At 39.9% G+C, this 26,546-nt stretch overlaps 1 protein-coding gene across 4 annotated transcripts in view; it reads left to right on the plus strand.

Annotated features, from left to right (window-relative positions):
* Positions 1-26,546, plus strand: part of ELOVL6 (ELOVL fatty acid elongase 6) — a 157,839-nt gene that overhangs the window by 63,314 nt on the left and 67,979 nt on the right. The window contains exon 1 of one of the 4 annotated variants that reach the window (XM_032254750.1): positions 8,821-8,974. The exons of the other annotated variants lie outside the window; for them this stretch is intronic. Within the exon in view, the coding sequence (XP_032110641.1) occupies positions 8,931-8,974 (44 nt within the window). The 5' untranslated portion in view covers positions 8,821-8,930. Of the gene's footprint in view, positions 1-8,820; positions 8,975-26,546 lie in introns of those variants that run through there. 4 annotated transcript variants of the gene reach the window in all.

Below are 26,546 nucleotides of genomic sequence, written 5' to 3' on the forward strand. Positions count from 1 at the left end.
AATGAAGTAATTGGATGATAAATATCATGCATCAAAAATCTCAAAGGATCCATTAAAAAATTTATGGTAGGCCAGGTGCGGTGGCTCACGCCTATAATCCCAGCACTTTGGGAGGCCGAGGCGGGTGGATCACGAGGTCAAGAGACCGAGATCATCTTGGTCTACATGGTGAAACCCTGTCTCCACTGAAAATACAAAAAAATTAGCTGGGCGTGGTGGTGCATGCCTGTAGTCCCAGCTACTTGGGAGGTTGAGGCAGGAGAATCGCTTGAACTCAGGAGGTGGAGGTTGCAGTGAGCCGAGATCGCGCCATTGCACTCCAGCCTGAGTAACAAGAGTGAAACTCCGTCTCAAAAAAAAAAAAAAATTATGGTAAAGATAAGTTAAAAAAAAAAAAAAAAAAGGCACTAGAGTCTAGTTTGTGTGAAAATCTCATTTCTATTTATTTGAACTGATCTTGATGAGATATGCCACATCTGGCAATGCCAAATGAGGCATTTTTTGGTTGGGTTTGGTTTGGTTTTTTATTGATGTGTCTTTGGCATACCCTGGAATCAGGAGTTTGATGTTTCTCACACAGTATTCTAAGAAATCATAAGTTAACATCTATTATGTTGCAGCCCATAGTTCCTTCATGGTAGAGAGGTAGGCTATTAGGTTCTAATTGGTAGATTTAAGGATCTGTGGAACTTAGCAAAGAGCCATTCCTTATGTGCGGAGGGACGGGGAAGGAGAATTGCATGGGGGATAATCAACAAGTCAACAATCATTTTAGAAGATTTAGCATTGGTATAATTAACAACTTCTTGAGAAGGCAAAACCACAATTTAAAGATGAGTTATATTGATGGACTGATATGTTGCAGGACTGATGATAATTGGAAAAAATGGCAGTATGGCCAACAAAGCTCCCAGCCAAAGGATACTCAGTGATCAAAGAAGGAATTAACTGGAAGTTGAATTCAGTAATTATGTTGTGTACCTGTCTAGTATGAGTGAGGAAATGACATGATCTACCTGAAGAAGGAAGGCCCCATTTGATTATCCAGAGAGCAAGAGTTCATTCTTACTATTGGAGACTTGAACTTCCTGCTTATTCCATTAATTTATTTAACTGTTTTGTGAAAAATTCTTTAAGCAAACTAAATGAGTAGACTGATTATATTAAATGGCAGTAATTCCACAGTTTAGACAGGGATAGCTAAGATTGTCTGCAATGTTTGTAAATTATTTTCAGAAAGGGTGCAAGATTAACCCTGTTAATTCCTGTTAAATACGTAAGGGAAATTTCCTTTAACCCCTGGACATTACTAAAAGTTAGTAAAGGGTGGGATGTTGAGGATAAAGTTCCTCGGACTGCGAAGATCCCAGAAACAAACGATATTTGGTAGAGCAGAGCTGAAGGTAGAAGATGAGCTTGGCATCATACATCAGATCACTAATATGTCGCAGTGAGTTTTCACGTTCTAGTTCTTAAGAGAAACGGAAATCTCAGTCATGTGCTGCCAAATTGGCAGGACAATTATTCTCTCATTGAGAGTCACCAGCAGACTTTTACTAAGTAATTTGCGTGACAGAGGACTTTATTTTATTTTTATTTATTTATTAATTTTTGAGATGAAGTCTCACTCTTGTCACCCAGACTGGAGTGCAATGGCATGATCTCAGCTCACTGCAACCTCTGCCCTCTGATGTAAGCAATTCTCCTGCCTCAGCCTTCCGAGGAGCTGGAATTACAGGTGCCTGCCACCACGCCTGGCTAATTTTTGTATTTTTAATAGAAATGGGGCTTCATCATGTTGGCCAGGCTGGCCTTGAACTCCTGACTTCAGGTGATCTGCTTGGCTCAGCTTCCCAAAGTGCTGGGATTACAGGAATGAGCTACCACGCTCAGCCAACAGAGGACTTTATTTAGAAACATAAATAAATGAAAAAAAAATACATAGTTTTTAAACCTGGAGTAAAAATTGGAAATTCAATTAGTACTTTTCTTTTAAGAGATGGTGTTTCACCATATTGGCTAGGCTGGTCTCGAACTCCTGACCTCAGGTGATCCACCCTCCTCAGCCTCCCAAACTGCTGGGAATACAGGTGTGAGCCACTGCGCCTGGCTCAATTAGTACTCTTAAAACATACACCTGGAAATCAAAACCTTTTTGATTTCGACGTCCAGTCCATGCTATGAAACACAAGCCTGGAGAATGGCAAGAAGTACATAACACAACAGTAAGGTGTGCTGCAAGGTGTAAGAAGTGCTACAAGTCCCAGCACCACCACGTACGATTTATATACCACACAAGTCACAGAAGCATCAACCTGTTTTCAGATCTGTAAAACCTGTATAATATCTGGGTTGTTGTATTTTTTTTTTACAATGTGACAAAAGAAGCGAAAACACCTTGAATAGTGATGCTTTTTGAAAAAAAAAATACAATAACAGACATGCAAGAAATGTGTGGACCTAACATTGGCAATTTAAACTATTTGCATCCAGCAATGTATTGTTTTTCTGGGAAGATGAAATTCTCCAGAGTTGTGTGACCACAGACCAAGAGTATGCTACTTCCCCGGGGAAGTGCATAACCAGCCCTGCGCCACTATTTCTCACCCCACCAACAGGTGCATTCTCCATTTGCTATAGCAGAAATAGTAACTCTAGGGGTGTGGTAACTTTATTTGTAGAGAAAATTAAAGATAAAAAAGTGAAAAAAATTCTGAGGACTCCTAGTTGGGAAAAAAATAAAGAAAAAATATTATATTGGAATGCTAATAACAGTTTGGGGGATTCAGTCAGGAAACAACCTTCTGAATATCACAAATTTTTTCTTTTCTTTTCTTTTTTTGAGACGGATTCTTGCCCTGTCACCTAGGCTGGAGTGCAATGGAGTGATCTCAGTTCACTGCAACCTCCACCTCCCAGATTCAAGTGACTCTCCTGCATCAGCCTCCTAATTAGCTGTAATTACAGGTGTGCATTACCATGCGCATCCAGCTAATGTTTTATATCTTTAGTAGAAACAGGGGTTTCACCATGTTGGCCAGGCTGGTCTCGAACTCCTGACTTCATGACTTACCTGCCTTAGCCTCCCAAAGTGCTGGGATTATAGGTGTAAGCCACTGTGCTCCGCCTCTTTCTTGCTTTTTTTAGAGACAGGATCTAACTCTGTTGCCCAGGCTGGATGGAATGCAGTGGTGTGATCTCAGCTGACTGCAAAATCCAGGCTCAGGTGATTCTCCTCACTCAGCCTCCTGAATAGGGGACTACAGGCATGTAGTCCATCATGTCCAGCTAATTTATGTATTTTGGGTAGAGACAGGGTTTTGCCATGTTGCCTAGGCTGGGCTCAAACTATCCACCCACCTCAGCCTCCCAATGTGCCAGCATTACAGGTGTGAACTACTGTGGCTGGCCCCCTAATTTTTTTTTCCTGTTTTTTAAAATAAAACATTTATTTGTTTAATTAATTAATTTAAGAGACTGGGTCTCACTATGTTGCCAGGATAGATTTGAATTTTTGGGCTCAAGCAATCCTCCTACCTCAGTTTCTCAAGTAAGCTGGGATTACAGGCATGTGCCATCATGCCTGGCTTCTTTCTATTTCTGTTAGATCTCTATTTGATTCTATTTCAGAATCAATTTTATGATATTTGAGTGAGAAAAGAAAACATCCCCCCTCCTCCCTCAATGAGGAAGAAATTGGATAGGAAGCAAAGTACTTCTAATCTTATCAGGTTTCCTTTCTGGTTGTCAGACTGCCAGCTCCACTAGCCTATGGAATACAAAGAGCATTGTCATTTGATAAGAGCTGCAGAGAGACCATAGTGCTACCGATAATAAGTGGACGGGCAGGGATGAGTGACAATCATGGTTTACACAGCCCTTTCCCAGAGCCCCTACTGTTGCTGCTGCTTCTCCTATTTGAGTCACTAAGGAAAATGTGGGCAGTTTTTTTGGCATGATGCTGGTTGAGAAGTGGGCAAAATAAAAATGATCAGAAAAGCAGGAGCAGCTTATAGGACTGCTGAGAAATGATGCTACTCAAGCCAGGGCTAAACTGTCTCTGTGGTAGTCATTCTGATTCAAGTATCTTCTCCCACACCAGCTGAATTTTTGTATTTTAAAATTTTGTCTACAGTTCCTGGGATACCAAAAGTTTTTTTTACACTAATACAATATGAATGCTGTGGGATCAAATACTTCTGCACAATCTTAGTGATTCTCAAGGTTCGGATCACCCCTCCCACTGGGTTTTTCTCCATGATCTGTAGTGCTGCCTTGGGTCTTCCACCCTCCTGGCCACTAGATCTTCTGACACACCCCCTTTCTGATGTGTGGTCCCAGGGAACTGCTGTTTCTGTTGCACATTTCAGGTGCATTGTAGGTATCCTTCAGGTGTATAGGGGCAAAGGTTAGAGTTACCTAGGCAGCTTTTAAAAATACCAATGTTCCAGACAAACCAGATTCTCTAGGAGGCAGCACTCAAATATTGTATTTTGCAAAACTTTTAAGGTGATTCTCCTTTGCTCTCAGGGGTCAGAATCATGCAGCTTTAAAGATGAGCAGGGAGACCCATCAGTCATTTATGCCTCGGGGTGAATAAGTTTTTATGAGCAAAGTTTTTCCAAAATCAAGAGTTATGAGAACAAGTAAATGAGACATTTTATTACTAGTGGTGGGGCATAAAAAATACCTTAACGGTCTCTAAATTGAGGATAAAACAACTTAATAGTTTGTTCAGACTAAATTGTAAGTTCTTCAACTAGGTTATAAAACACAGAGAGTCCAAGGCCAGAAAGGGGATATTATTGCTACATACTAAATAAGTAATTGTTAAATGTTCCTTTATATATTATCTATTTAGATTCAAAGAGGTAAGCTAAGAAGCATTAGAATACTGAGTGGTCATTCTGGAAGGCTTTACTATTGATACTGGTATTTTTATGGTGCCCAGGAAGTGATCTTTGGGTCAGTAATTGATATGGTTTGGCTGTGTCCCCACCCAAATCTCATCTTGAATTCCCACGTGTTTTGGGAGGAATCCAGTGGGAGGTGATGGAATTATGGGGGTGGGTCTTTCCTGTGCTGTTCTCATGACAGTAAATGAGTTCACGAGATCTGGTAGATTTAAAAATGGGAGTTTCCCTGAACAAGCTCTCTTCTCTTGTCTGCTGCCATGTGAGATGTGCCTTTCACCTTCCATCATGATTGTGAGGCCTCCCCAGCCACGTGGAACTGTAAGTCCAATGAATCTCTTTCTTTTGTAAATTGCCGAGTCTTGGGGTATGTCTTTATCAGCAGTGTGAAAACAGACTAATACGATAATAAAAGAATATGCACAATATTATTTAGATTTTGTTTCCCTTTAGGTATTTCTTGAGGACTTTAATATATTCATTTTTTAAAAATGATCCTTGGTTGCAATTAGCAAATAGTCATTGAAGTCACTTGGGCAATAAGGATAAGCTTAATATCACTTAGACTTTGCTAAAACTTTGAGTATCTATTGATAACTTTAAGAATATCATAAAAAGTATTATCTCTTGGTTACAGTTGAGAAGTGCATAGAATTGAAGGCAGAAAACCATTTACAAAATTAAAAAGCAGCGTGGTGGCATGGTGCTTGTAGTCCCAGCTACTCAGGAGGCTGAAGCAGTGAGCTGTGATTGTACCACTGCACTTAAGCCTGAGGGACAGAGCAAGACCCATCTCAAAAAAAAATTAACAATATAGTTAAAAAGAATTCGAACCTCAGAGTCAACATCCATTCTTTTTTTTTTTTTTTTTTTTTTTTTTTACCAGAGTAAGGGCTAGAAACTGATATGGATCTGACACAGAAGTTTATGAAGGAAGGAACAGGAAGCAGCTGGTCATTGCAGATGCAGAAATAAACCCTGCTCCCAGGCTTCCCTAGTTATCATCTTGCGGAAAGAAAAGAGACCCCACTTTTTCACCTTCCTGTGAAACACAAAGTCAAGTTTGGGGTTTATATAGAAAAGTACTAATCCTGCCTATCTCCAAAGTGTCGTGGGCAGTAAAGGACTATAAAGCCAGCAGCAACCTGAGAAACATGTGAGCCAGTCCCAGCTGAGGCAGCCAGGGATTATGGAGGTCATAGATAATCACCACATGGTAGGAATAGTGGGGAATACCAAGCAAACCAACGAAGGTGCTTAATGACTAGTGGGAGGGGCAGGTTCTATAAGGTGTCCTGCCAGGGAAGGTATTAGATAGGACAAAGGCCCCTTAAATAATTTACAACCAAGTGGGAAAATTTGAGATTCTTTGCTAGCAAGATTCAGTAATGGTAGACATTATTTCAGTTACGTTAGAGGCTGGTACTTGTTGAATGAGAGGTTGGCTGAAGTGGACTTGGCAACGGAGGGGCAGAGGTAGGTTAAATTCCAACCAAAAAAAAAAAAAATCTTAGATAAACAAAGCTGACTTTTGTGTAAAAACTGTTAAATCAAAACACTGCCAATGAGAAGAGTAGGGCAGTTGTATGACAATTCTCTTTTTTACTTCCCAACTATGTCTAAAATAAGACAAACAATGGAGATATATGTTAGAGAAAAAGTCCAGATCTAGCAGAGTAAGAGGAATTTTTTGTATGTGCATTGTTCTCTAAAAATATGTATGTAAGGAAAAAGAAAAAAGTCCTTAACAGGGAAAACTACAATAGAAATAAACATAAATAAGAGAAGGAAAGTTACTGAAGTCACTGTGATGATCTACATGTGGCTCTTCATCTCTGAAAAGTAAAATATTGACAGACTGGAGCCCCAAGGGGATGGAAATGTGTCCAATTCTCACTCAAATAAAAATGTATTGGGCTCAGTTCCAGAGAACATTCTTGGATTTGATGTTTTTCACTCCTTAAGTTTAAACAGCTGAAATTTCTTCTAACCAGGCTTTCATAGAAGAAAAACATTTTCTTCATTTTGTTGTTTATTTTCTTAATTAAAAACATACATATTCCCACAAACATGCTAACTCCCCATAATATCACTTTTTTCTTTTTTTTCACTTTTTTCTTAAAATTAAAAAGAAATGAAAGTTGCCCTAACTTCCAACCCTGCAAGATAACTTTTAATATCCCTTTAAAACTTTTTCTATACCAAAGACTCATTATCTATATCCACTGATGTATCTATATCAATACCTATAATTATATATAATAATCTAACTTCATAGAGATCTTCATTGAAAAGATAGACTACTGGGTCCTTGGCTTAGGTACAATGGGTGTAATCTCTTTATATGTTTCATCTGTAATCGTTTTTGGATTATAACAGTTATTCAGTTTGTGTCTGATGGAAGCTACGGGAGTCTGGGGACACGCTTAAGAGCTGCGTGGGATTCGCAATGCCTCACATTCGCTTGTCTTACCACACAAACAATGACCATTGCTCAGCTCCTTGCACATACCAAACTCTAGTGTTCAGGCTTTCCAGTATGCACTTTCTTTTCCCTGGAATATTCTTCCTTCCACTCTTCTCAAGGCTGGCTATTTCTCATTTTTCGTGATCTCAATTTATTTCCATGTCTTAGAGAGACATTTGCATTCTCCATCTAGAACACCGCCCCTCTTCCTGCTGACACCGTCTCTTCAACACTCTAGTTTTCCCTCAGAACACATCATAGTGAGTTACTATTATTTGCTTGTTGGCAAGTGTCTATCTCTTTTCTTTTCAATAAAACAAGCTCTGTGAGACTCATTGGTACCCATCTTGTTTGGCACTGTGCATCCAGCACCTAGCATAGGGCATCTGGCAGATAGGAAATACCCGATAGGATTTGTGGAATTTATGAGGTATATAGAACTTTATTAGCACAAATCCACAGACATATACTACTAGCTTGCTTTACAACCACAAGGCCATGAAGAAAGAGGTTGCCATTTGAGTGGTATTTATTAGGTGTATTTTACAAGTTAAAAGTTAAAAGTGACTCCTTAGTAAAGTAGTTAAATCAGTAATAAATTATAGACCATGTTGTATTACGTCACTGCTCTTTAGAAACTTAAGCAATGACATGGAAGAACTGCTCTATGCATTTCTTTGGTGACTTTAGCAGGATCTGTGGGTGGAAGAAAGAATTGGATTCACTTTGAACCCAGAGTTACCCTTTATTAGCCATTTATAAGAAAGTCCGTTTCTGAGCCCCAGTTTTCTTGTCTGTAAAAGGCAGTAAGTTTATCCGAAGAATGATGTAGGTACTATATGAGATACAGTTAAGCGCTGCCCTAATCATGTAAATGAATGTGCACAGTCTTGTTGTTTTAAATTTAAAGTGGGACCCCATGAAGTTAGATAGCTGGGAGTTCTGTAGCCAATTGTGTTATTTCCAAAGGTTTGTTATGGCCTCAGAGCGTGTTGTTGAGGAATGTATGCAATGTTAGTGACTTGTAAAGGGCCGTCCATGTTTATGGTCCTATCATTACTATTATTGTTGTATGGTTAAAAAATATCTGCATTCTGGCTGGGCGCGGTGGCTCAAGCCTGTAATCCCAGCACTTTGGGAGGCTGAGGCGGGTGGATCACGAGGTCAAGAGATCGAGACCATCCTGGTCAACATGGTGAAACCCCGTCTCTACTAAAAATACAAAAAATTAGCTGGGCATGGTGGTGCGTGCCTGTAATCCCAGCTACTCAGGAGGCTGAGGCAGGAGAATTGCCTGAACCCAGGAGGCGGAGGTTGCAGTGAGCTGAGATCGCGCCATTGCACTCCAGCCTGGGTAACATGAGTGAAACTCCTTCTCAAAAAAAAAAAAAAAAAAAAATCTGCATTCTATTAATAAATAAGATAAATCTGGTAAGACTGAACATTAGCTTTTTACCTTTTTAATTTAAATAGATTTAGAGGAAGCATAAACTTAACTGACATGGATAATAAGATCTATACTAAAGTCAAAACAGCTTATCAAATCTTGTATGAGGATAATCTTAAAAGTACCTACTGACAATGGCAGTAGAAAGTGAGTTTGCTTTATTTCTGATTGACTTTGATGTCTGCTTTCCAACTTTGCCCCCAAGAAAGTTAGTCACGATGGTGAACTTCTTAGGTGGAAGTAGCAAATAAAGTTGAAGCTCACCAAAGGTAACCAGATAGTCACTTAGGTTTCTACTCAGGCGGGCTGGATTTAATCTGGGCTCAGAGTCAGAGAATCGCTGAATTCTAAATGCTGGAAGGAGCTAAAATTTACCTTTTTAACCACAAATTCTAATTTGAAGCTTTCTAAGTTTCTAACTTAAAGTTTCTGATTTAAGGTTTTCCAGTTTTCTAACGAAACCAAATAAATTAGTACTGGATTATAAAATTTCCAAAGGTACCATTTTTCCTGCCAAGCTTTGATGTATGTTTGGTAGTATTACCATGGTACCCTTGGCCTTCCAACCAACAAGGAAGAATGAGAGTGATTCTGCATTTATATGAGTGTCATAGCTCTTTAATAGACAATCCCAGAAGACAGCTAGACATTTCTGTGATAAAATTTTCTCTTCAGGCCTCTATGTCTCCACTTCCGCCTTTCTCACTCTTCCCCTACTTCTACCTGGGTTCCATAGGGATATGAATAAACATAGTATAGTTGATTAGCTGCTAATTTTCTTAGTTTGGCCTGAAACAGCAGCTTCACAAATTAATATCTGAGGACTTGAAACACAAAGGTGATAGGAAACTCAGAAAACCATGTCTTACCTTGAACCAGTTGTTTAGGTTGTAAGATACTGTTCACTGCGGTCACTGGGTGCAGCTGGTATAATTAGGGGCGGCTGGCAGATCCTACCGAATATTTATTCTGAGTAAATAAAGAAAATATTCATAAGCCAATGGGAAGACTACATCTCAAGACTTTAGTTTGTAAGGAAGTGCTGATTGCCCCTAATTTAGATGATTGTATCTGTCAATCAACTGAATATGTAATCAGTCCTAGCTCTGGTTAGAGGAGGACATATTTTCTTTATTACTACTTACACATTTCTAGTTTTAAACAAGGCATTCAATTTAGAGTGAACATTTTATTATAGTCAAACCCATAGTTGTAGGAATTTACTCAGGAGAACTTTCAGCACAGCCTTTAAACACTGTATAATTGATTGAGCTTAAATCTGAAGCTTGAAGTATTATGTTTATGTTCCTATTCCTAATGCTGGGTGATTTCCAAATCAAGGGAAAACATTTGAGTCATTCATGATATGTCAACAAGTGAAATGGGAATTTGAGAAAACTTGTATAGAAAACTGAGACCAAAATAACACTAGAATTTCAAGTACCTAGAATCCTAACAAGCGCAGTTCAGTTTATGGACATGCAGTCTTTGTGACCAATCCTTTAAGAAGCTCACCATATCTTTCATATGAACCCAGACTTAATAATTTATCCTGATCACATATCCAAGTTGAGAAAAAAAAATTCCTTTTTTTACCAGATTCACACAGGCTCAACACACAATGAATCAAAGGAAGTTCTTGAGATGTTAAGGAAGGTAGAGGTCAGTTCTTTTAAGCCTTACATTAAATTGTAATCAGTCTCCTCTCTTCCTGAATTTTTAATTTTGACCCTCTGCTCATCTTGGAGGATCTTCTCTGAACACCAAGTTGTGTGTTGTGCCTGGCACTGGATCAGACCATTGCTGATAATAGGCGGATTACTTCATTGTTCCTCTAGGCAGGCTTGTTTGTGGTCAGTTACTAGCAGAGGAGAAAGGAGAAGGGAAAGAGAGACTGTGCTTGGTTGCAGTTTGTCTGCTTCCCTGCTAAGGTCTTTACCTGTCCCTTGAACTTACCTGTTTAAAAAATTTTAGTGTCTGCCTTTTTTCTCTAGGCTACTACCCTGCTATCCTGTAAGTGTTTCTATTCAGCTTCATTTCATGTGTTTCTAACCTCGTCTCATGTTTGCCAACTAAATTATAATTTTTGCCCTCCAAGTTACTGGCTTTGGTTTTGAAGTCATACAGAAGACAGTTTGAACTGAGAACTCCATTTCTTACTAGTTATGCAAATTTGGGAACGTTATTTAATACAGTATGTGCCGCATTTCTTTATCTGCAAATGGGGGATGGTACACACACCTAGTGAAGTTGGTGTGAAGAGTAAAGGAGAAATCAGCATCTAGGACTTGGTGCCATTTCTGAAGAGTCTCAAGAAACACTGGACTCTGGTACAAGCTTAATAAATCACATTCATTAGGTGCCTTCAGATTATTTTAAATGACTTCCTTGTTAGTCTTAAGGGGAGTCTCTTATCATCAACCAGTTATACATCCCCATAATAAAGGAATATCCTAGGTTCTATTTTATAGGTCTGGTTGAGATATACATAAAAGGAAAGAACTCACATTTTTAGCCTGGCGTATAAGGCCCTTCACGGTTCCTCTTCCACCGTATGTCCCACGTCATCACTTTTTTTTCTGGAGACAGGGCCTTGCTCTGGCACCCAGGCTGGAGAGCAGTGGTGTGATCACAACTCACTGCAGCCTTGAACTCCTGGCTTCAATCTTCCCACCTCGGCCTTCTGAGTAGCTGAGACTATAAGCTTGCATAACCAGTCCAGAAAATTTTAAAATTGTTTGTAGCGATGAGATCTTGCTGTGTTGTCCAGAATGCTCTCGAATTCCTGGCCTCAAGTGATCCTCTTACCTCAACTCCCAAAGTGCTGGGATTATAGGCATGAGCCACCATACCCAGCTCACATCATCCCTTTCAAACACCGTAAACACATCTGCCAATAATCCTCATTTTCTGGACAAACATTCTCTAACCTTTGTTCCATATTGTTTTCTCATTCTGTAATGTTATCTTTCCTGATCTCTACCCTTCCTATCCTGCCACAATACGTGTCCCACCAGAGGCCTGAAATAATCTCACTATCAGCTGAATTAGCATAAGTTTTAAATATCATTTTCTCGTGACTGATCACATTCATCCATGTGTTCTAGTTACCCCTGAGGTGTGGGGTTCAGTTAAGATGGTGGGAGAGATTGTAAAATTACAACAGTCACAAGAAGGTTTCTTTCTTCCCTTCTTCCCTGTCCTCTCAAGAAGGTTTGTGACTATTATAATTTTACAATCTCTTCCACCATCCTGACTGAACCCCCACACTGAGGGCAGGAAGTGTTTTAATACTTCTATCCCTGCCCACCCGTGCTTAAAATTGTGCCTGGCAACTTGTAGGTCTCAGTGATGGCATATCGAAGGAAGACTATATCGTGGGGATCAGAAACAGATATCAATTATGCAGTCAGATATGTTCTGTCATCATTTCAAGCATTTATGTTTATATATTTCTACTCCACTGACAGTGAGAGGTCTTCCTTGAGCACCACACCTAATGAAGGCTTGTCATTCCTGGGCCATTTGCTCTGTTTTATTTTTGTATGTAACACTATAACATTGTAATAGATACTCAGAGTTATTTGTTAATTTCTGTCTCCTGCTAGTATGTAAGCTTCATGAGCACAAGTTCACCTTTTTAATGACTGTAAGCCTTAGCAAAAACTCTATAAATATCTGTTAAGCAAATGAATGGATACATGAAGTAATCACAGGACGTACTGTGTTAAAGTGTTGTGGATATTATTATTCTATTTTTCTAAAAGTATGTAAGCAGGCCTTCTAGGAGTTGTCATTTTGGATGTTCAGATGTTATATTTTCAGAAAGGCTTTAAGTAATAGACATTTAATCAGTGCCTGCCTAAGTAACTATGAGGTGAGTTGTTTCTATAAATGGTAGTCAGAAATATTCTAGTTTATCTTACAAGTGTTCTAGTTTCATTTGGTGAATTTAACTTTTTCTTTTGTATCTTAATTTTCTTCTTTGACACCCAAAGAGATTATATTGGGAAATAATGACTTCCCTTTAGCCTAGGACTTTGCTCTCTAAACAAATTTGGGAGTTAAATGAAGGGTTAAGCAAGATGCGAAGCTCCATGCCTTTTCTCCCCTTCTTCCCTGTCCTCTCAGGATCCCTTGACACCTGTGACATCCCCGCACCTGCAAGCCTCATCTTCCCAAAGCATGTCACCTTACCTCTTTCCATTTACTCAAGTACAATGTCAGTGTTAAATACGCTATAGTTCATAGCTTTTATTAATATATGTACAACATTGGTAAGGAAATACAACATGTTTGCACTATGCTTTCACAATAGGATGAGGCTGTCCTTGAGGTTTGAGGTTTATTTGCCTAACACCTGGCACGCAGAGACTTCAATAAATATTTGTTGGAGAAATGAATGATCCATTCGTAGACTCACTAGGCCTTGATTGTGCCTGCAGGTCACAACAGAACACTCCTCTTACAGTCCTTATCTGACTTGATTTGCTCTGTGACACTTAACTCTTTTCTCTATCCCTATCCCATGACACTCCTTAGTTTTCTTCTCCCTCTTGGCTCTGTCTTCTTAATCTTCTTTGCTTGTTTCTCTTCTACCTCCTCTGTAACTGGTGATGCTCTGCTCCCCGCCCTTCCCATTATGTTCTGTATTGACCTTCAGATATTCCCTTTGGATGACCTCATTCATGTCCATGACTTCAACCACCACCACCCAGACATGGACAACTTCCAACTAGATATCCTTAGCCCTGATATTTCTATGGTCCACACCCTGTAGATTTCTTTCTTTCTTTCTTTCTTTTTTTTTTTTTTCTTGAGATGGAGTTTTGCTCTTGTTGCCCAGGCTGGAGTGCAGTGGCTCACTACAACCTCCACGTCCCAGGTTCAAGCGATTCTCCTGCCTCAGCCTCCCAAGTAGCTGGGATTACAGGCATGCACCACCATGCCCGACTAATTTTGTATTTTTAGTAGAGACGGGGTTTCACCATGTTGGACAGGCTGGCTTTGAACTCCTGACCTCAAGTGATCCACCTGCCTCGGCCTCACAAAGTGCTGGGATTATAGGTGTGAGCCACCATGCCCGGCCACCCTGTAGATTTCTTTCCACCTCTGGGAGTAAGTCCTGCATTGCTATTAACTGTCTCTACTAGAAAACACTAAAATGATTTTTTTTTTTTTTTTTTTTTTTTTTTTCCCAGACCATCTTGCTCTGTTGCTCAGGCTGGAGTGCAGTGGTGTTTAAGCGATCATCCTGTCTCAGCCTCCCAAATTGCTGGGATTATAGGCACATGTCACCATGCTCAGCTAATTTTTTTGGTATTTTTTGTGTTTTTTGTATTTTTGGGGGTTTCACCATGTTGGCCAGGCTGGTCTTATCTCCTGACCTCAAGTGATCCGTCTGCCTTGGCCTCCCAAAGTGCTGGGTTTACAGGCATGAGCCAATGCTCCCAGCCTCTGAAATGCCACTTCTTAACTCCCCAACAAACTAACACTGACCACTCACGTATCATCCCTTACCCTCTCTTTTGCCTTTCTCCCCATGTTAACTCAGCTGCCAAGACCTTTCTGTTCTGTTTTCTCTGTTGAATTTATTTCAATAAATATATGGAATAATTACTGTATTTTGGGTTACCATCTTTCAGAGTCATCCATCTCTCTGCCTCCACCACCTTAAGCATCTTCTCTTGAGGAGAACTGCAGTTAGCTGGCCTCTGTCTCTATCAGGTTACGCACACTCTTCCCATCTGCCCTTCACAGTACCACTGCCAAAGCAGGCTTTCTAAAAATTTAATCTCAGCATGCTCCTCCTCCCTCACTTAAAACCCTTCATGGCTTCCTGTATTTTCAGGATAAAGTTCAAACTAGCCCCATTTGAGAATAAAAGTCATTCAAGATACAACCTTATCTTAACTCTCGACCCTCATTTCTGACCCCTGTAGCCCAGAAGTCCAGGTCCTTCAAACTGCACCACACCCCACTGAGTGGTTGTGCCCAGCTTTCCTCCTGCAGAAGCATATCTTCACCCATTCTTCTCTGGCCATTCTAACATGTCTTGAAAACTAGCCATTTCGGCAAGAGAATTTCTGTCCTCTTTATTTTTTTTTTCCCATCCTCTTCGTACCACTCTGAATATTTAGAGTGCATTATAGATTTTTGTTTACTCAAAAATCTCAGTAGACGATGAGCAGTTTGAGATTTGTGTCACCAGCATCTACAACTGTATAAACCAGTGTTTCTTTCTTTTTTTTTTTTTTTTTTTTAATTCTGGAGACGGAGTTTCGCTCTTGTTGCCCAGGCTGGAGTGCAATGGCGCGATCTCGGCTCACCGCAACCTCCGCCTCCTGGGTTCAGGCAATTCTCCTGCCTCAGCCTCCGAGTAGCTGGGATTACAGGCATGCGCCACTATGCCCAGCTGATTTTTTGTATTTTTAGTAGAGACAGGGTTTCACTATGTTGACCAGGATGGTCTCGATCTCTTGACCTCGTGATCCACCCGCCTCGGCCTCCCAAAGTGCTGGGATTACAGGCGTGAGCCACCGCGCCCGGCTAGACCAGTGTTTCTTAAAGTGGGGTCCCCAGGTCATCCTGGGGATGACAGGATCGTTAGGTTGTTGTTAATATTCATTCTTGGGTCCTCTTCACCACCACAGAACCTAGAGCATTGGAATTTGTGGTTTTGTTTTTCTTTAGTTTTTAATTTTTTTTCTTGTTTTTAGTTTTTTTCTCAACTTTGCCAGAGAAATTTTTGTTTTTTAAAGCTAGATGACATTTCTGAATATTATAGGTATTCCGTAAATGATTTTGAATAAACAAGTAAACCAGTTGGAGCCCTTGTTCATGTTTTTAAGTTCACATACACTATATTAACTTGGATTTGTTACTGATAATTCTAAAAATCTTCCTGTTTATAAAAGAGGCAGTTTACTTTTCTAGAGAAGAGACCGTCTATTTGTCATAATGTGAACTTGAGGATTTTGGAGATTCTATGGCCAATTTTGATCAATATAAACCGATAATTTGAATAGTTCAGATTAAAACAATAATCCACACAACTCTGGATTTCAGCATCCCAAACTCTTCTAGCCCTTCTGGTGACTCCTGAAAGGGGTCCCACCTCTCTGTAACTCAGTTTCCCTCAATGTACATTAGAGTTATACTGCGAAGCAACAGGGATTGGAACATCAATGCAGCAGACATTTCCTAAGTGCTTCATTATTTTCAGTCCAATGTCCAAGGTGCAGATGTTACATCTAGTATAAGCATTGATCATTTAGGAAGCTTCCTTCACTATAAAAAATTCTTTTATATTTAAATAAACTAGTACACCCAGAGCTTTTATATAGGAGTGGGAGTTAGAAAGAAGTAGCTAATGATCTTTTTATGTGTTAAACTTACATAATGTTATCTTGAGCAGAAATGTGTACTTACCTATATTTATATACATTTAAATGCCTAAATACAGGCTCATGCACAGATAAATATGTTCTGTCTTTGATATCCTAAAATGACGATTGTCATGTGCATATAAGCTAATCTGAGAATCCTGGAGCCTGCCAGACAGGTTGAGCTTCTGAGTAAGCACTGTAGCTATTGCAGTGCTCAGCCCACACGATATGTTTTGCTTAAAGAGAACTATCCTATCTCTGGCCAGATGGATGATGGCAGACACTTTGACTTAGTACTGCTTATTACAATGTCGCTTTAATTTGCCTAAAATTGTTCACAGAACATTGTCCTTCAATTTTTTGGAAAGTTACTTTTCCTTGGATTACTGTGTTGGCTCTGCTTTAGCATCCTTGGTTCAGTCATTTTTAATACTTGGTCAATCAAGCATAATGAAATGAGGATAATTATGGCCAAAATGACCAGCAAGTATACGCAGAGCTTTTTGTTTTTGTTTGCCTGCTGTCTTATGGTACTGACACAGCTCCCACAGATCAGGCAGCTCAGTACCTTTATAGAGGAGGGAGGCTATACAAATATCACTTTCAGGATATTTACATTTTAGACGAATTGGCTTGCTAGTTCTAGTCCATGTTATTAAATGACCACAGAATCCCACATACTGTCAGTAGCAACAAAACTTGGCGCTTTATATTCAGAGAAGTTTTAATTGAAATTTAGGGTGTTAAGATTGAATTGGGCTGGAAATAATGGAAAAATTAACAAATAGAATCTTAATAATATATGGGAATTGCCTTGTTTCACTCAACAGAAGTCCAGGGCACACAATCTAGAGCTAACAAGACAGCTGGATGATGCTATCAGGAAATTAAGCTGATTTCATCTTTTACTCCGTTGTCTTTCTTTCTCACGTGTGCTGCCCCATTGCTGTAAGATGGATGCTGCCAGGCATCAGGTCTGTGACTAGGAAGACAAGAGAAGTGCAAAGGAATAAAATTCCAAAGGGACATGCAGCCAAGTCTGTATGTTTTAAAAACCTTTCCCAGAAGCCCTACCTGGCCATATTATTTTTGTAATCATTGCCATAGCTTCATTGTAGGCTAATCTCTAAAAAGAAGCAAAGCAAATGGATATCGTGGATGGAATTCAGTCATATTGTCATACTTAGCCTCACAATTGATCCAGTCCAGTGAAATTCAGGTTCCAATCAAAGAACATCTTGTGGGGTGTATCCCTTACAATAACATTTGTCCTGGTGTTAAGGCATCTCTTGAGAGACTCAAGGACTTTTTAGGAGATGAAAATGACACTAGGTAACACCCTGTCTTCTCAGCTGGTAAGAAAAGAAAACAATCCAGCATAGATGTGCCTCAGTTGAGAAATATATAAAATAATAACAGAAATATATAAAACAATAACAATTATTTAATCCTTACAAATATTTATTATTTTTTCTTAAATAGGAACACTCCCCAAATGTTTTCAAAATACAATTTAGTTTTTTTTTGTTTTTTTTTTTTCTTTTTAAAGATGGGGTTTCACCACATTGGTCAGGCTGGTCTTGAACTCCTGACCTCAGGTGATCCACCTGCCTTGGCCTCCAAAGTGCTTGGATTACAGGCGTGAGCCACCAAGCCCGGCCTAATTTAGTTTTTTTCAAAGAAGATGTATATGTAATTTTTCTGGACTAAATCTGCTGAGTAAAGCAAGATGAGCCTGTCCTTTTGAAAAGTTTACTTTGCCTTTGAGTGCTGAATAAGTAGGTTGGTGCAAAAGTAATGGCAAAACCTCAATAACTTTTGCATCCACCTAAAATCTTGGTAGCTCAGTTACATACTTACCTATCCTCATCAATCCACCTTTCCTGTATCTTCCAAAACACGTTCCAAGTGAGCTGAGAACTTTCCTTTACAAGTTCTGTCTTGTTGGTTGGAAATATGGATGGCTGTTTACTTAGTCCTGAAACTGGCATTGTTGCATGTTGGTAGTTGACACATGATGGGAGGAGCATAATTTTGTATCTAAGAACATGATGAGGACCAAAATAAATGAGGAAATATTAGACCTTGCTGGTGCCCAGTGCTCACAGATAAGTGTGTAAGTGAAATTGTTTGTAGAAAGCACCCAATGAACTTCATACACCCATATGTGTAAAACATTTAACCAGTTGCTCTGAAATTGACACTCCAGTAGGGAGGGTACAGATGGAGAAATTTCCTGTAACCTTACTGCCCATGACACCTGCCTTATCCTCAGTTGCATGCCCTGCTGTTGTCTAAAACCTGTGCCATTCCCAAACTTCAGATTTACTGAAGTTCCAGCTTTCATTTAATCAGTGAGTGATCTTTATATATCACAAATCCAAGCACGTGACTTCATTCATTTAAAACCTTCAGTGGCAACCCCGCGCGGTGGCTCACGCCTGTAATACCAGAACTTTGGGAGGTCAAGGTGGGCAGATCGTGAGATCAAGGGAGCAAAACCATCCTGGCCAACATGGTGAAACCCCATCTTTACTAAAATTACAAAAATTAGCTGGGCATGGTGGCGTGTGCCTGTAGTCCCAGCTACTAGGGAAGCTGAGGCAGGAGAATCGCTCGAACCTGGGAAGCAGACATTGCAGTGATCGTGCCACTGCACTCCAGTCTGGTGACAGAGTGAGACTCTGTCTAAAAAAAAAAAAAAAAAAAAAAAGTCTTCAGTGGCTACCCATTGCTGTTAAGATGGAAAAGAAACATCTTAACATGGTCCCTAAGAGTCCTCATGATCCTGCTTCCACTTAACTTCTGGGGCCTTCATCTCAATACTCTCCCACTTACTCTGTAATTAAAGGTCAAGAGCTCTAAATTTCTTAGAGTTGTTTGAATGTACTTTCTTTCTCATGCCTCTGGCTCTTTGCCCATACTCTTCCCTCTCACTTCCTTTGCCAGGCTCATATTCAACCTGTCTGAATATGTCTCCAGAAAGCCTTCTCTGACCCAGCAAGATGGGGTTACCATTCCTCCCATATGTTTCCTTATTTTACTTTTTTTTATTTTTTGAGACAGGGTCTCTTTGTATAGCCCAGGCCAGTCTTGAACTCCCAGGCTCCAGCCATCCTCCTGCCTTGGTCTCCCAAAGTGCTGGGATTACAGGTGTGAGCCACCATGCCTGGCCTGTTTCCTTATTTTTATTCCCCTGCTTTTCTGTTTACTTGTCTATTTTTCCCCAAAACATGTCTGGGTGCAAAGGAGTGTGTCTGTTTCGTTAACTATTCTCAATGGTCAGGACATAGCCCTTAATAAATATTTACTGAATAGCTGTATGCAAGAATGAATGAATCAAAAATCTTCTAATTCTCAGCCCAGATAAATTCTTCTTAGTCATGATAGATAATTCAAAATTTTGTACCATAAACCAAAAGGATTTGAAAAGTTTTATTAAGTAAATATCTTCGATCTCTGTCATTAAACTACCATCCTCAAAGCAATTCCTGGAAAACTATCTTTCACCTCATGTAACTCATAACTTATGAAGAAAAGTAAATGTTATTTCTTAGTTTCAGTTTTACATTTAAAAAGGATAAGGAATTTTAGATTAATTTAATGTTTTTCTTAGTCTCTCCCGTAGAGAAGAAGCTTTAGGAGCTTAGTGAGACATAGGCTTGACTTCCTTTTTTTTTGAGACAGAGTCTCTCTCTGTCACCCAGGCTGGAGTGCAGTGGCGTGATCTTGGCGCACTGCAACCTCTGCCTCCCAGGTTCAAGCGATTCTTCTGCCTCAGCCTCCTGAGTAGCTGGGATTACAGGTGTGTGCCACTGTATCTGGCTAATTTTTGTATTTTTAGTACAGACGGGTTTCACTAGGTTGGACAGGCCAGTCTTGAACTCCTGACCTCATGATCCACCTGCCTCGGTTTCCCAAAGTACAGGAATTACAAGTGTGAGTCATCATGCCCGGCAGGCCTACCTCCTTAGAGGTATGGTATTGTGGCAACGACAGTGCATATGTCCTGTGTCTCTTAATGTATATAGTAGGAGAGATGGTCTACTACTTTTTCCTTTCTTTTTCTTCTCTTTTCAAAGTCTTTGCTTTTTTTAATGCACTGATCTTTTTTTGTAATTATAATATTAGCCAGAAGTATTTTATTCTTCGTAGGATATAATTAATTTTGATATGCATTACGGTGATGTTATCTTTTTTTAAATTGCATTTTAAGTTTTGGGGTACATGTAAAGAACATGCAAGATTGTTGCATAGGTACACACGTGGCAGTGTGATTTGCTGCCTTCCTCCCCTTCACCTATATCTGGCATTTCTCCCCATGCTATCTCTCCCCACCTCCCCACCCCCCATCCCTCCCGTATTTCCCCCCAACAGACCCTAGTATGTAGTGCTCCCCTCCCTGTGTCCATGTGTTCTCATTGCTCAACACCCGCCTATGAGTGAGAACATGTGGTATTTGATTTTCTGCTCTTGTGTCAGTTTGCTGAGAATGATGGCTTCCAGGTTCATCCATGTCCCTACAAAGGACATGAACTCATCGTTTTTGATGGCTGCATAATATTCCATGGTGTATATGTGCCACATTTTCCCTGTCCAGTTTTATCATTGATGGGCATTTGAGTTGGTTCCAGGTCTTTGCTATTATAAACTGTGCTGCAATGAACATTTGTGTGCATGTGTCCCTATAGTAGAACGATTTATAATCCTTTGGATATAAACCCAGTAATGGGATTGCTGGGTCAACGGTGATGTTATCTTTGAGGTAGGAAATCAGAGTCCTGAGGGATTCTGGATGGGAGTGGCTGAAGATAAAAAGCTAAATCACCATGATAAAAGCATGACATAGTGAATCAAACTCAAGTTTAAAAATCTCCTAAGACTCTTACTTCAGTGCACACTTTATGGTTTCTCTTCTAGATTCAGAAAGCTTGGGAGGAGAAAATCTGCCTTTGCAAGCACGTCGTAGGTTCTGTTGGAGGTGGTTAGTGAACCACTTTGAGAAACACATAAGATTAGCTGATAAAAATGCTTAGTTCGAAAATGTGAGTGGGTGTACATATGGTTGTTAGATGACTAGCACCTCCGAACCCTCTTAAACTTGTTCCATAGCACCAGAGAGTATGTTAGAAGTTTAGCGGAAACTGGCATCAAATTTTTCACTACCCTCCATATGTGTACTTCCTTGGGAGGCCTTCCAAAAGTCAATGAGGGGCAAAACTGAGTTACGGATTTGTCATTAGTGGGCATTCCAAGCTTTGCCCCTCCCCTTGTTTTACTGTGCTCCACTCAGGCCAAGATTTGAGGGCCGGATGCAGTGGCTCATACCTGTAATCTCAGCACTCTGAGAGACGGAGGCAGGTGGACAGCTTGAGTCCAGGAGTTCAAGACTAGCCTGGGCAACACAGCGAAGCCTCATCTCTACAGAAAATACAAAAACTATCTGGGCATGTCAGTACATACCTGTAGTCCCAGCTACTTGGGAGGCAGAGGCAGGAGAATCGTTTAAGCCTGGGATTTGGAGGTTACAGTGAGCCAAGATCATACCATTGCACTCCAGCCTGGGCAACAGAGGAAGATCCTATCTCACAAAAATGATTTGACTGTTTTTGTTTTTGACCATCACTGGGGCAAATTAGCTTCTCTCAATCTCTAATTCTTGCTCCCGATCTTTCTCTCCCTTCTGTCACTCTGATTAAAGCTTACATATTGTTTTATTTTTATTGTAAAATAAATATATTCTTTTTATAATCCACATAAATGCAAGTAGAAAATCCCCACTCCCCGCCCCCCCCTTTTTTTGAGAGGGAGTCTCGCTCTGTTGCCCAGGCTGGAGCACAGTGACGCGATCTTGGCTCACTGCAGCCTCTGCCTCCCAGGTTCAAGTGATTCTCCTCCCTCAGCCTCCCAAGTAGCTGGGACTATAGGTGTATGCCACCATGCCCAGCTAATTTATTTTCATTTTTTTAAAATAGGGATGGGGTTTCACTGTGTTGGCCAGGCTGGTCTTGAACTCCTGACCTCAGGTGATCCGCCTGCCTCAGCCTCTCAAAGTGCTGGGATTACAGGCATGAGCCACCATGCCTGGCCTAAATCCCTATCTTTCTAGTAGAGTAAACAAAGAAAATTAATTTGTAACCATCCCTTTCCTTATGTATATTTATATCATCTTGGTCTTTCATTCACAGAAACAGGTGCCATTGAGTTCTATAAGGATACGAAGACATTCGGAAAACGTAGGGACATGTAGAAATACTTTTATTTTCAGACTTTTGTGTTTTTTTTAGAGTTTTTTTTTTGAGACGGAGTTTCGCTCTTGTTACCCAGGCTGGAGTGCAATGGCGCGATCTCGGCTCACCGCAACCTCCACCTCCTGGGTTCAGGCAATTCTCCTGCCTCAGCCTCCTGAGTAGCTGGGATTACAGGCACACACCACCATGCCCAGCTAATTTTCTGTATTTTTAGTAGAGACGGGGTTTCACCATGCTGACCAGGATGGTCTCGATCTCTTGACCTTGTGATCCACCCGCCTCGGCCTCCCAAAGTGCTGGGATTACAGGCTTGAGCCACCGCGCCCGGCCTCAGACTTTTGTGTTTTTAAAGAAACAACAATATCTTTGAAATGTTTATGTTTCCACTTAATGATGGTTTCCTAAAATTGGGATCAACTTATGAGTATATAATGTTACTACTCAGCTGAAAATTTAAAACTTCATCTTAACTCACTGAAGCATTGGGGTAAAAGGCTCTATTTTTTAAAAAATGGAAATAGGTAGTTGTTAGAATATATTTTTAAAAGAAAAATCACTCAATGCCTTTTTGTTTTAGTTTAAAAGTAATATTTATTCATCCCATTTGCCTTCTTTTCAAAAGTTCTGATTTCCATAGGACCATTAGGTTTTACTTCTTTATATGTACATTTAGAGAAACATATATTAAAAAGTCACTTGTGCCCTGTCCTTCCCTGCTGACTCATGATGAAAATTGAAAGCCTATTTTTTGTCCTTGTCAGAAATCATTACACTTTTTGCAACTTGGACCTAAAAACAGTTGGCCAGTGAAGCAGAATTAATGTGCTTGTAGAAAATCTGTCTAGTTGAGAGTGCTCCTGGCAGTTTCTTCAAGAACTAGGCTTTGCTTATGTATATTTAGGTTTGGGTTTGCAAGAGAAAATCCTGAAAGAATGATAAACACATTTTTTGTTTACTTTAAGTTCCAGGATACATGTGCAGAATGTGCAGATTTGTTACATAGGTAAACATGTGCCATGGTGGTTTGCTGCACTTACCAACCCGTCACCTAGGTAGTAAGCCCCACACGCATTAGCTATTTGTCCTTATGCTGTCCCTCTCCTCACTCTCCAAACCACAGGCCCCAGTGAGTGTTGTTCCCCTCCTCGTGTCCATGTGTTCTCATCGTTCAGCTTCCACTTATGAATGAGAACATGCAGTGTTTGGTTTTCTGTTCCTGTGTTAGTTTCCTGAGGATGATGGTTTCCAGCTTCATTCACCTCCCTGCCAAGGACATGATTTCGTTCCTTTTTATGGCTGCATAGTATTCCATGGTGTATATGTACCACATTTTCTTTATCCAGTCTGTCATCGATGGGCTGGTTCCATGTCATTTGGGTTGGTTCCATATCTTTGCTATTGTGAATAGTGCTGCAGTAAACATATGTGTACAATAAACAAATATTCATTATAGTAAAATGATTTCTAATCCTTTGGGTATGTACCCAGTAATGAGATTGCTGGGTCAAATAGTATTTCTGTATAAACCATTCCTTATGAAGAAAGATTAAATAAATTATTCTCTAGTGTCAAGCTACTTTAAAGCTGTTTTAATTCAAGACACTACCATGGTACCTTCTAATCTGTCTATAGATTATCTAATGTAACTCACAAAAGGCAATATCAGAAACTGGGATTTCTTGGTAACTAAGATTTATAGTTATATTTTAAAGGAGATTTCAGGTATTGATGAAAGTGAACAAACTTTCTTTATTATAGTTTGGATGCTTTCATGCTCATTTTTCCTGAACTATATTTATGACTATGCAAACTTAGCTGTATTGACTTGAAAAGTTACTGAAAAGAGAATTATTGCCCAGATACACATTTGTACACGCTCAAATGACATCTCAAAATATTGAATTTTACAAAGACAAAATGAGTAGAATCTGGTCAATTTTAACTCTGAAGACAGTCCTTCCTTGGCTATTGCTCTCTGTCTTACACATTTCCCCCTAGCGGCTCATTCACTCACGTCCTCCCTGTCGTGGCTCACATTCACCTTCCCAGTGTGCCACTCTTTAACACTGTGCTCTGTTCCTCACTCTCCAGCCCATTTTCCACTTGTACCAACTTGCTTTTTTTTCTTTCCATAATATTTATTTGTAATTTTCTAACATACTATAAAATTTGCTTATTTTCTTATTTCTTGTCTTGTAACCTCCATCCACAAGGACAGGCTTTTTTGTCTGTTTTGTTCACTGTTATATTCCCAGAGCCTAGAAATGTGCTTAGGACACATTGGCACCCAATTCATACTTCTGAATGAATATTTAAATCATTTCAAGATTTAAACTACCTATCTTAGTTAATTTGTAATATTTTTTCTGCTCCTAAAAGAGCTATTGTAAAACACAACTTTTACTGTTTAGATTTAGAGTCAAGTGAGTTTGAAGCACAGTTTCATAGACAACTTGAGCATCAGTTATTCTGTTTAGTCTTCAATAATGTATTTTTCCCCTTAAAAGTATGTCCAAAACACAAGATTTGAAAAATCCAATAAGTCATTTGTTATTTCATATGTTGGGGAAAAACATAAGGGCCCTATGCATACAAAGTTGAGTAAGACACAATCTGTACCCTTCAGGACGTCAAAGGAAAGACAGACATGTTAACTTATGTGCAAAATACAAAGAGACAGGTGCTACAGTCGGTATGAAAAAGACATATAGAAAGCACAGTGGTGATGAAGGAAGGGATAGGCAACTTGACCTAGAAGCAGTCAGGGAGTATCTTCACAGTGATCATAAAAAATGACAAGGTTGAATGGGAAGGGCATTCAAGTTAGCGAGAACAGCGCGTGCGGAGGAAAGTGGGACAAAGGGGTGTGATGTCTTTGGAGAATGACAGTATGGTTGTAGCAGAGGGTGTTCCAGGGGAAAGTTATGACATGATTCCAGAGGAGTAGGGAGAGGCGAAACTATCTGAACCATGTAAAAGCATTTTGGGGCCGGGCGCGGTGCCTTACACCTGTAATCCCAGCAGTCGGGAGGCCAAGGTGGGAGGATTGCTTGAGCTCGGGAGTTTGAGACCAGGCTGGGCAACATGGTGAAACTTCACCTCTACAAAATACACAAAAATTAGCCGGGTGTGGTGGCATGTGCCTATAGTTCCAGCTATTTGGGAGGAAGGCTTGAGCCCAGGAGGCAGAGGTTGCCGTGAACTGAGATTGTGCCAGTGCATTCCAGCCTGCTCAACACAGCTAGGCTGTGTTTCAAAACAGAAACAGCAAAAAAAAAAAAAGCCTTTTGGACATCTTAGAGACAATGCCAAATCTGTTAAAATTCCTATAATCTGTAGAGCCTAGAATCTACCATATAGCATTAATGCCATTTGTATTTAAATAAACAAGATAGTTGGCTAATAGTGAAGATTATATACTACATACAGAAATATAAAGATCTTGACTTTGTATAATTTAATGTTTACATTTCCTTTTGTATAGTCTTGTATACTTGTGTCCTCAACAGCTTTTCTATATCAGATTTTAGGATTCTGAAGCAAAGGGACATTGTCCTTTTAGACATCTGGAAATGCAGAATAAGTCAGTCTAAGTGGGAAAACCCAAAGACAAAACAACTGTGTAGCATGCCTAAGACCTCACAGTATGTCCTGCCATTAAGCAGTCAAGGGGTTATGGCTGCCAGTATACAGCAAAGTAGGCAAACACTAGATGGAAAAGGAGTGGTTAGCTTCAAGCATGCAGTGACTTTGGAAAGTACTTTCTGGAGACCTGCCTTACAGATTTCTATCTATATCCAAAAATTAGGCCTTATGAATGTGACCTAAAGAAAGGAATATTCTCTTAGAGACAAAGTGAATTGCAAGTGTGATTTATATTTTTAACTGGCAGAAATAGTGAATAGGGTGTGAGAGCTAGAAGGGATGATTAAAAACTATTACTTAAATCCCAGCACTTTGGGAGGCCGAGGCGGGTGGATCACGAGGTCAAGAGATCGAGACCATCCTGGTCAACATGGTGAAACCCCGTCTCTACTAAAAATACAAAAAATTAGCTGGGCATGGTGGCACGTGCCTGTA

Source organism: Sapajus apella, unplaced genomic scaffold (genome assembly GCF_009761245.1).
Source record: "Sapajus apella isolate SASKATOON/1434 unplaced genomic scaffold, GSC_monkey_1.0 scaffold87, whole genome shotgun sequence".
NCBI classification, from domain to species: domain Eukaryota; kingdom Metazoa; phylum Chordata; class Mammalia; order Primates; family Cebidae; genus Sapajus; species Sapajus apella.